We start from the raw sequence: 12,007 nt of genomic DNA, 5'->3' as shown, positions 1-12,007 counted from the left end.
TGTCCCAACTTTTTTGGAATCGGGGTTGTACACAATCAATCTAACAGGGCACACCTGAGCAACAAGAAACACCTGTCACATGTACCAGTATTTTTGATCACATGAAAAATGGTTGAGTTCAAACAAAAGATGCCATGTTCTAAGATGTTCAACACATCTAGATGTAAATATCAGGAAATTAAAGCATATCATATTCACCATTTGATGTCAAACTCAAATGTCTTCAGGGTATAGCAAAAACAAAAGAATTGGCCTTGCTGTTCCAATACTTTCAGAGGAGGAGTGTGTGTGTCCTATATATGTATATATTACCAGTCAAAAGTTTGGACACACCCATTCATAGATTTTTCTGTATTTTGACTATTTTTTACATTGGAGAACAATACTGAAGACATCAAAACTATGAAATAACATACAGAACATATATGGAATTATGTGGTAAACACAAAAATAAGTATAAAAAAAAACATATACACACACACACACACACACATACATACATACATAATATATATATATATATATATATATATATATATATATATATATATATATATACACACATACACACATATATACACACATATATACACACACATATATACACACACACACATATATATATATATATATATATGTGTGTGTGTATTATATATATATATATATATATATATATATATATATATATATATATATATATATATACACACACACACATATATATATGTGTGTGTGTTCTATATTTTAGTCTTCAAAGTAAACACCATTTATCTGAAAGACAGCTTTGCACACTTTTGACATTACCGTCACTAGCTTCATGAGGTCATGACCTGGAATGCTTTTCAATTAAATGTTAATTAGTGAAATTTTTTCCCCCTTAATGCATTTGAGACCACCAAATAGTAAATAATTAAAAAGACAATAAATAGCCCTACTTGACAACTGTAGTAATCCATATTATGTCAAGAACCGCTCAACTAAGTAAAGAGAAACAACAGTCCATCATTACTTGTCCAAATTTTTTGATTGGTACTGTATGTATGTATGCGTGTATACACACACACACACACACACACACACACTCACAAAATAAATAAATCATTTTCTCTCTCTCTCGTTCTCTCTCTGTATGTGGGTAGAATTCTACCTCTGAGGTGCATACAGTATCGCACTTCCATTTCACAGCATGGCCTGATCATGGAGTTCCTGCTGGAACAGAAGAGTTGATTAAGTTCCGTTGGCTTGTTCGTCAGCACGTGGAGAGCTTCCCATTTAGTGGACCTACTGTGGTACACTGCAGGTAAACAAATCACATTACTTTATATGTACACTGCATGTATGCACTTCATCACAATTCTGCAAAACACATCACAACCCCATCACTCAGAAGTAGTAACATGAAAACATTTTTTCCCCCCTTCATTTCATAACCTACTAAAACACCTCCTAAAGTTTTACTGCAGGTACTTAGTTTTGTACATGTCTCTCTGCAGTGCTGGAGTGGGTAGAACAGGTACTCTGATTGCCCTTGACATATTACTGCAACAGATGGACAAAGAAGAAGCTGTCAGCGTTACTGACTGTGTACATCACATGAGGCTTAGCCGGCCCCTCATGGTACAGACTCAGGTAGGGTTCATTATAAAGATAGCACAGTCAAGGACCATTATCAGTATCCACATGAGCCTGGGAAACTATTAAGGGCATAATACTGTTGAGGAAAGCTTAAATCCTGAAACAATTTATCATTATCTGATGAAGTGAATTAAGTGTGTTAGGTCCGTGTGAATTAGGTACGAGCAGAGAAACAAACCTTAATGGTTGCTGTCATCACATCCAAAACCCATGCATGTTTGACTTTCCACATCATGAATTACACGAGCTCAAAAGCTACAGTGAGCTATCAGTTGTAACACAATGCTATCATTATTCATTCAGTTCTTTACAGTATTTGACTTTGGAAATAATAATATTACACTATAGATATTGTGTTCGGTAGTAATTCTCCTATTCTAAATTATACTACTAGGTGGTGCTATGACCTAATGCATGATTTGAAGAAGGAAGGAAGTGCTCTGTGGTTGTTGTTTTCAGTCATATGCCATGGGTTGTAGCCTAAGTAAAGTTTCTCCCAGTAAAATCTATAACCTTTCAACTCTTCTTGGATTTGTTTCACCTTTAAATATTACAATAAACTCATTTTCTTCCAGATTTTATTGTGCACATATTAAGGAATTATTGGACGAGTCTGAACAAAATATCGTGATTAGTTAGTGGCAAGCAAGCAATTAATTTTTTGCCAATGCAGAGGCAAATAATTGCTTGCGAGACACTAACAAATCACTACATTTTGTGAAAATGAGTTCAATAATTGTTTTATATTCAAATTATTTTTTAAAATACTAATTATAAAGTTTGCACGAGTCAAACGATAACAAAGAAATTGAGCCATGTAGACAAATGTGCAAAGTAACTATGCATGAGCAGACCATTACTTGCAGCGAAATGGCTTTCCACCATAATGCACATGAGCAGACCATTATTTGCAGTTCGCTCAGCCAATCAAAACGGCGTAAAAATAATTTGAATGATAAAAGTGGTTGTATGATTAAAAAAAAGTCTTGTAAAGGTGTTGTTAACTGTTAGAGACTTTCTTTGTTAAAAATAAAGCTCAATATATAACTTATATGTTTGTGTAAGGGGGTGGCATGGTGGTGTAGTGGTTAGCGCTGTCGCCTCACAGAAAGAAGGTCCTGGTTTCGAGCCCAGTGGCTGGCGAGGGCCTTTCTGTGTGGGTTTGCTCCGGTTTCCCCCAAAGGCATGCAGGTTAGGCTAATTGGTGGCTCTAAATTGAGTGTGAATGGTTGTCTATGTGTTCGCCCTGTGATGACCTGCAACTTGTCCAGGGTGTACCCTGCCTCTTGCCCATAGTCAGCTGGGATAGGCTCCAGCTTGCCTGTGACCCTGTTGGACAGGATAAGTGGCTACAGACAATGGATGGATGTTTGTGTAAGCAAAATCGAACTAAAATCTTCCAAAGTTTTGGAAATGCTGATTTTCTTCGTACTCGCATGTGCATGCTGATCACCTGTAAAGTGCAAAGCATGTTTCCAAAATAACTCCCTTACATTTATTAACACTCACAAAAATCCATAGAAGTTAAAATAAACAGAGAGCTGGGGCACAAAATAAACAATTATTGTAGAATAAAAATATTACGCAATATATACTGTTAATAATAGTAAGCGAGAGCTAAACCTTCCATGAGGTGAGGCATTTGTTTATGACCTATGGCTATGCATAAACAAAATGGCTCATCCACTGTTTATATGCCAGCATTTCTTTTATCATAACTGAATGATTAGTTAAATTTTCAATACATCTTAATTTATGGGTTTGTGTTGGTTCACTTTCTTTATTTTTCAGATTCTTTAATTAATATCAATAATATACAACTCATTTTCACAAAATTTTCTCGATAGTACTCTTAGTCCCTGACCTAGTGAACTTGCATGAGGATGTGTTTTTGATAGGCTACAAAGCACTTTTAAAGGTTGCACTGGATAAGCGCATCTGCTAAAAGTTGTAAATGTAATAGAAATAAGCTATCACTCGAACTGTATATTTCATATACAAATATATAATAATTCATGCAAATTATATGATTTGAAGTCAATCAAGTCAAGGTTTCCATGAGCTTTCTTATGCCCAAAATTTCACACAGGAACACGAGTTGGATACAAATGTCTTTGTTTATTGCTCAGTTCAGTTTACCGTGATATCACTTTTGAGTTGTGACCTAACACTATAACATCTCATTAAGCAAACCAGCACATATATTAATTTATATCTTTAACAAAATCTGTCATTCCGTCTTGCTCCTAATTCCTGTGGTTGAGCTACTCACCATGACCATGCTAACACTGCAAAAACAAATGTATCAGAGGTGCATGCAAATTGCTAAGTATGCTAGTCTCACACATGGTTTCTCAGGCAAGTGTGTAAGTGATTGGTCACTTTTCAACAGTTTCTATTGTTGCGGTAAAGTTGGTAGCTGACATATTTCTAAATTAAACAAAGATCCCTATTTGCTGAAACACCATTATCTCTTTTTCTGTCCCACAGTCTCAATATGTGTTCCTACACCAGTGCATCATGGATTCTCTGCAGCCCAAAGAGGACTCCACTCCTGATCCTATATATGAAAATTCTGATATGATTTACGCTAATGCACTGGCTCTAAGAGAGTATAAGGCAGCCAACTCAGGAGTCTGAAAACACACACACACACATACACACTCCTTGCATAGCCTAACAAAACAGTACAACAATACCACATCGTTGCAATTGTAATAATAATAATTTTAATTTACAACAGACATCCAAAGGATTTCTGGCCAAATCCGTCAACCTTTTCAAGATATTTGTTGCGATCCCAGCCCCAGTGCACACAGTAGTCCTGGGTTCTTTGCCAGTCCACAGCAGAACTGCCTACATATTGATGATTCTTTTTCTAAATAGTAAGCTGGTCTAAAAATGTAATTTCACTTGATGGAGAATTCAAACATTTTGGTATACTTGTTTAATTTGGTTTGACAGAGCCAACATATGGAGTGGAAACTTGCCCATCTCAACAAGAGCCAAAGGTCAAAGAGTTGTAGAAAATAGACTTTTATTGAATCAAACAACAAAAGCCAAATAAGTCTGCAGAGTGATCTAATGAACAATGACAGAATTTCTCATTTTATACAGTTCTAAAACATCATAATTCACTCCCATTTTGATATTACCAATGATCTTATTGGCTGACATTTCACAGCAACCATTGCCAGATTTTTACTATTGTTTTCTATTGGTCAGTACATCTCTCATTATCTATACAATGTAACCACCAATATTACCAAGCCATTGATAACATAATAATAATAATAATAATAATAATAATAATAATAATAATAATAATAATAATAATAATAATAATAAATTATTTAAACAGCAGCAAATTTGTTTATTCTTAATAAAATCAACATAATAAATCAACATTGACTGTGCCAACCAAACACCCCAGTACATGAATGCATGGTTAAGAATGAACAGTATGTACAGTGGATATAAAAAGTGTACACACCCCATGAAAATGATAGGTTTTTCTGATGTAAAAAAAAATGAGACCACGATAAATGATTTCAAAACTTTTCCCACCTTTAATGTGACCTATAACCTGTACAATTCAACTGAAAAACAAACAAATCTGTGAGGGGGAAAAAAATAAAAAACATACAATAAGCTGGTTGCATAAGTGTGCACACCCTTAAACTAATACTTTGTTGAAGCACCTTTTGATTTAATTACAGTATTCAATCTTTTTGGGTTCACACCTGTCATTAATTAAAATGACTCTGATTAACCCCAAATAAAATTCAGACATTTACTCAGTTGCATCCTCCAGCAAAAGCCAGGGTTCGCAGAGAGCTTACAAAGCATCAAAGGGATCTCATTGTTGAAAGGTATCAGTCAGGAGAAGGGTACAAAAACATTTCCACAGCATTAGATATACCATGGAGCACAGTGAAGACAGTCATCAAGAAGTGGGGAAAATATGGGACAACATTCACATTACCAAGAACTGGACGTCCCTCCAAAATTGATGAAAAGACAAGATGAAAACTGGTCAGGGAGGCTGCCGAGAGGCCTACAGCAACACTGAAGGAGCTGCAGGAATTTCTGGCAAGTACTGGTTGTGTACTACATGTGACAACAATCTACTGTATTCTCCATATGTCTGGAGTACGAGGTAGGGTCAAAGAAAAACATCCAGGCCTGGATAAATTTTGCACAAAAAAAAAAACACATCAACTCTCCCGAAAGCATGTGGGAAAATGTGTTATGGTCTGGTGAAACAAAGGTTGAACTTTTTGGCCACAATTCCAAAAGGTATGTTTGGCGCAAAACCAACACTGTGCATCACCAAAAGAATACCATACCCACGGTGAAGCATGGTGGTGGCAGCATCATGTTTTGGGGTTGCTTTTCTTCAGCTGGAACAGGGGCTTTATTCAAGGTGGAGGGAGTTATGAACAGTTCTAAATACTAGTCAATTTTGGCCCAAAACCTTCAGGTGTCTGCTAGAAAGCTGAAGATGAATTTCATCTTTCAGCATGACATTGACCCCAAAAAAGTTTTGGAATGGCCCAGCCAGAGTCCAGACCTAAATCCAATTGAAAATCTGTGGGGTGACCTGAAGAGGGCTGTGCGCAAGAGATGCCCTCGCAATCTGACAGATTTGGAGCACTTTTGCAAAGAAGAGTGGGCAAATATTTCCAAGTCTAGATATGGCAGGCTGATCGACTCCAACCCAAAAAGACTGAATGCTGTAATTAAATCAAAAGGTGCTTCAACAAAGTATTAGTTTAAGGGTGTGCACACTTATGCAAACAGCTTATTGTACGTTTTTTTATTTATGTTTTTCTCCTTAACAGATTTGTTTGTTTTTCAATTGAATTGTACAGGTTATAGGTCACATTAAAGGTGGGAAAAGTTTTGAAATTATTTATCGTAGTCTCATTTTTTTTTTACATCAGAAAAACCTGTCATTTTAACAGGGTGTGTACACGTTTTATATCCACTGCAGCTTAGGGTACTTTTTGATAGACTGTTATACAACCCCGATTCCAAAAAAGTTGGGACAAAGTACAAATTGTAAATAAAAACTGAATGCAATGATGTGGAAGCTTCAAAATTCCATATTTTATTCAGAATAGAACATAGATGACATATCAAATGTTTAAACTGAGAAAATGTATCATTTAAAGAGAAAAATTAGGTAACTTTAAATTTCGTGACAACACATCTCAAAAAAGCTGAGACAAGGCCATGTTTACCACTGTGAGACATCCCCTTTTCTCTTTACAACAGTCTGTAAACGTCTGGGGACTGATGAGACAAGTTGCTCAAATTTAGGGATGGGAATATTAACCAATTCTTGTCTAATGTAGGATTCTAGTTGCTCAACTGTCTTAGGTCTTTTTTGTCGTATCTTCCGTTTTATGATGCGCCAAATGTTTTCTATGGGTGAAAGATCTGGACTGCAGGCTGGCCAGTTCAGTACCTGGACCCTTCTTCTACGCAGCCATGATGCTGTAATTGATGCTGTATGTGGTTTGGCATTGTCACGCTGGAAAATGCAAGGTCTTCCCTGAAAGAGACGTCGTCTGGATGGGAGCATATGTTGCTCTAGAACCTGGATATACCTTTCAGCATTGATGGTGTCTTTCCAGATGTGTAAGCTGCCCATGCCACACGCACTAATGCAACCCCATACCATCAGCGATGCAGGCTTCTGAATTGAGCGCTGATAACAATTTGGGTCGTCCTTCTCCTCTTTAGTCCGAATGACACGGCATCCCTGATTTCCATAAAGAACTTCAAATTTTGATTCGTCTGACCACAGAACAGTTTTCCACTTTGCCACAGTCCATTTTAAATGAGCCTTGGCCCAGAGAAGACGTCTGCACTTCTGGATCATGTTTAGATACGGCTTCTTCTTTGAACTATACAGTTTTAGCTGGCAACGGCGGATGGCACGGTGAATTGTGTTCACAGATAATGTTCTCTGGAAATATTCCTGAGCCCATTTTGTGATTTCCAATACAGAAGCATGCCTGTATGTGATATAGTGCCATCTAAGGGCTCGAAGATCACGGGCACCCAGTATGGTTTTCCGGCCTTGACCCTTACACACAGAGATTCTTCCAGATTCTCTGAATCTTTTGATATTATGCACTGTAGATGATATGTTCAAACTCTTTGCAATTTTACAATGTCAAACTCCTTTCTGATATTGCTCCACTATTTGTTGGCGCAGAATTAGGGGGATTGGTGATCCTCTTCCCATCTTTACTTCTGAGAGCCGCTGCCACTCCAAGATGCTCTTTTTATACCCAGTCATGTTAATGACCTATTGCCAATTGGCCTAATGAGTTGCAATTTGGTCCTCCAGCTGTTCCTTTTTTGTACCTTTAACTTTTCCAGCCTCTTATTGTCCCTGTCCCAACTTTTTTGAGATGTGTTGCTGTCATGAAATTTCAAATGAGCCAATATTTGGCATGAAATTTCAAAATGTCTCACTTTCGACATTTGATATGTTGTCTATGTTCTATTGTGAATACAATATCAGTTTCTGAGATTTGTAAATTATTGCATTCCGTTTTTATTTACAATTTGTTCTTTGTCCCAACTTTTTTGGAATCGGGGTTGTACATTAACTTGCAAGGCCAGCACAACACATAATTAAAGCAATACATGATACAGTGTGGGTAACTGCTTAATACAGCGTGCACACTACTTGATTCAACATGGTTGTGGCTAGGTCATTATGACATAAAGAATGCAGGTGCAAAAGTTAGAACAATACACAATTCAGAAGGAAACAGGTCAGGATGACCTAACAGAAAATAACCTCTCAGTAACCTCAATCTCAACTTCATTTAAAAGATCTAAGTAGGCCAAGACAAAACATGATTTTATATGTGACTATGTATGAAATGTATGATTTTGTATGTGGTTACACATGAAATATTTCATACATAATGTTCTGCATTCTATTAAAAAATTTGTACCATTTTTATGGGTTGCAATTTTTGATGAAGAAACACAAAATTTGGCACAGAAGTAGATCCCATATGAGAATGGGGTGCTTTTACTTTTGGGAAAGTTCAGAATTACAGTTGCCACATAGCATTGCTCTGAAATGAACCATTTGTCCAGAGGGAGGAATTCATGCAGACCAAACCATGGGAGCTACAGACGTGTAACTTTATCATTATGTAGTACATGGGGGAATCAGGCAACACCCTCACAACCACCTGAAACATCATAGCAACCACCTAGAAACACCATAGCAACCAGCTTGAAAAGCAAACTAACAACGGAGTAGCACCCTTGCAATCACCTTTAACATCAAAGTAACAATGTAGCATCCCTGTAGCAAATAACTGGGATATTATAGCAACTACCTAGCATTACCCTATCACCCATCTTGGATAGCACAACAACTCCCTAGCAACACCAGAGTAACCAGCTGGATGTGCATAAAAAACAATCGCATTACCATAGCAAACAGATAGCAACACCCAGGTAACCAAATGTGTTAGCATAAGAGCACCCTAACAACCAAGGGTTGCTGGGCTAGCATAGCAATGTTTTAACAATTTGACATTTAAAAACTTTAAAGCTGACATATTATACCCCTTTTCCACAAGTTGACACAGTTCCCGGAGGTTTTAATGAAATGCCTGTGACATGCTTTGGAATATAATTTAAGTCTTTTAAACTACTTAGTGGGCTTTATTAAGCCACCATCAATCTTTTACCTTCTAATTGCCCTTTTATGCTTAACCTGATTGTGAAATAGAGATCTGATTTACTGCTGAATAACTTGCATCATAGTAAAATGTCTCACAGACCACAACTTTTCTTCTGCACATGATAATGTGGCCAAAAATTAAATATAAGTAATTTCCCTCCGAACCCAAATAAAGTTGATTGAGAGATTTATGCTGGAACCTCAAGCCTAATGTGGATAAAAAGCAAGTTAAGTCTTCTAACTACATGATTAGCAACATACAAACTGCATACCTAAACCATCATGCACTATTTGGGGTGAGGAAGAAATTATGTAACCTTCATTTTTACTCATTGCCCAATCAAAATGGAGACATAATGCAACGTGTTTATAATAAAAACAGACAGAAACAGCAAATATAAGAAATTACATGATAGTTTATCTTTTATTTTAATTCAAAGAAAATGAAAGCATCAGTTAAATGATTTCACTTTTTCTGGCTCTTTCACAACAAAGAGCATCTTGTTCGCAGCCAAAAACACAGAATGCGCATGCGCCTCCGAGGGACTCTTGTAAGTACATTGAGTTAATTATTAAATAAATATGGGTCCGTCTCAGAAACTGGTCTCTTATTTGGGACATTATGGTCAAAAAATAAATTTTCTAATTTTACTATTTTTTTTGCATTTACCTAACACTCAGTGTTTCTTTTGTCATGTTCAATAAGAATAAAGATAGTATCTTGCTTTATCTAGCCTCCACTGTGGAAATTTTTTTTGATTACAATTCAAATGCTTTTGTAAAATTGACTTACATATAAAATAACTAGATCTTGAAGAATTAAAGCCCCTCCTTCAATGAGGGGCTTTAATGAGTGAAAATATTGAATAAATTTCTTTTTGATTGCTTGGGTTAAAAATGCCAAGTTATGATGACTGAATTGATTATTCACTTAAATATGAATAATATGACACATTTTGGGTATTTGATATGGCGAAATAGGACAATAGGACACAATGGAAAAATCAAGAACACACCGGAAAGATGAGAATAATGGTGCTGGTAAAAGAACAGCGACTGTACCAGCTGAAGGTCGGGACATCACTACCGCACCGGATGGAGCGTGAGGTGGGGGCGGGGCAAAATGACTGGCTGTAGATTCAATCAAAAGTTCGATCTAAATTGACCATGGTTGCAAAATATTGGCCAAAAATATGCAAACACTACGAAATATGAAAGTAAAATGAAAAAGAAACATTCTATTGCCTTATACTACAAGACTAAAACAAAATAAAACTGTCAAAACTCATCTTTTCAGTGATAACATCCGAACAGATCACCTGCGTAACAGAAAGACCGCAAATGGAAGCACGATCAACTTCTAACTGTTGGAGTGGAAAATTCCATTCTACACATGCAAATTGTTAATGTGTGTCCTTCCCCGCACACAAATAACACGCTACGGTAAAAAATAGACCACAACTCATTTTATAGCTCAGAAATTCATACAAGACCAGCTACCATCGTAACATATTCTGTAAGAAACATTCTATACCTAACTTTCAGCTTTCGTTTAAAAAAACAAAATCACAGATTTATAACTAAATTTTTTTATGGCGTAATGATTAAGTTACTACTTTTGGTGAGGTAGTGACCTTGACCCTGAGGCTTTCCGTTTAGATCAAAACACACGATCGTATTGGTTTTGGGTTTGCGGAAAATGGAGTTACAACGGTGATCAAATATTTTGCATGATGTTTTATTACGGTTATGATTATTCTGTGAGCACACCAATCCTTAGGTGTATAAAGTTACAACTTAAAATACAATTAATGATAACTGTAGACTTTTCAGTGGACTACAACCTTTTTAAGGGAATGCGATGTAGTCGACCATTTATCATGTCCCAGATCAAGCCACCATTTTTCCACAAATTTGCAGAATTTTTGCCAAATTCTGAATATTCACATCAAAGATTGTTTTATCTGTATTATTTTTTTCATCATTTTATTTCAAATTAAAACCAACATCATTCAAAACCATGTAATTTATTGACTGGGAGTATATTTAGTGGGGTACCCCCACAGTACCCAGTTTCTAAGCCAGACCCATATACGAAAAACTTTATGAATATATTTCAGTATGTTATGGAATTACGTATGGATATCATAATGTCATACTGATATCGCCACATTTTAACCAAATTTAACTCCATTAGGCAAGAGATTATCTAACTTAGTGTCATAAATGAGACAAACTTCTGCACCTGTAACATTGTGTGTGTGTGTGCACGTGAGTTAGGTTTTGATCTGTGTGTACCGAAGGAGGTTGAATTGACCTCCTTATATATAAGGCAGAACATTGCCAGCTTGCCATTGTGGATAACAGTTGAAATAATCATGACGGCATGATTGGGTAACAGTAAAATGAGCAGGCAGAGGGAAAACATTTACTGAATTATTTACTTTATTTGCTCATTCTTTCACGTGAAGGTTTGTTCATTTAATTTAAAAAAACTTGCTTGGAATAAAAAATGTCATTGTCCAAAAATGTAAAATAGTTTCAATTATTAATTACCACATGCAATGCTTAATGACGATACAATATATTAACATATTTTAACGCTTTACATTTCATTGGCCTTTGGTTCAAAACAAATGCCAT

At 36.2% G+C, this 12,007-nt stretch overlaps 1 protein-coding gene across 1 annotated transcript in view; it reads left to right on the top strand.

Annotated features, from left to right (window-relative positions):
* The window catches only part of ptprh (protein tyrosine phosphatase receptor type H), a 39,761-nt gene extending 35,486 nt beyond the window's left edge, over window positions 1-4,275 (top strand). Inside the window, exons 18-20 of the mRNA XM_060900597.1 lie at window positions 1,140-1,300; window positions 1,494-1,629; window positions 4,126-4,275. Coding sequence (XP_060756580.1) covers window positions 1,140-1,300; window positions 1,494-1,629; window positions 4,126-4,275 — 447 coding nt within the window. The remainder of the gene's footprint in view (window positions 1-1,139; window positions 1,301-1,493; window positions 1,630-4,125) is intronic.
* The last annotated feature ends 7,732 nt before the right edge of the window (window positions 4,276-12,007 follow it).

The sequence above is a fragment of the Neoarius graeffei genome, chromosome 19, assembly GCF_027579695.1.
Source record: "Neoarius graeffei isolate fNeoGra1 chromosome 19, fNeoGra1.pri, whole genome shotgun sequence".
Taxonomy (NCBI): Eukaryota; Metazoa; Chordata; class Actinopteri; order Siluriformes; family Ariidae; genus Neoarius; species Neoarius graeffei.
Note: the sequence above shows the minus strand (reverse complement) of the source record. Positions and strands in the feature narration are given on the sequence as shown.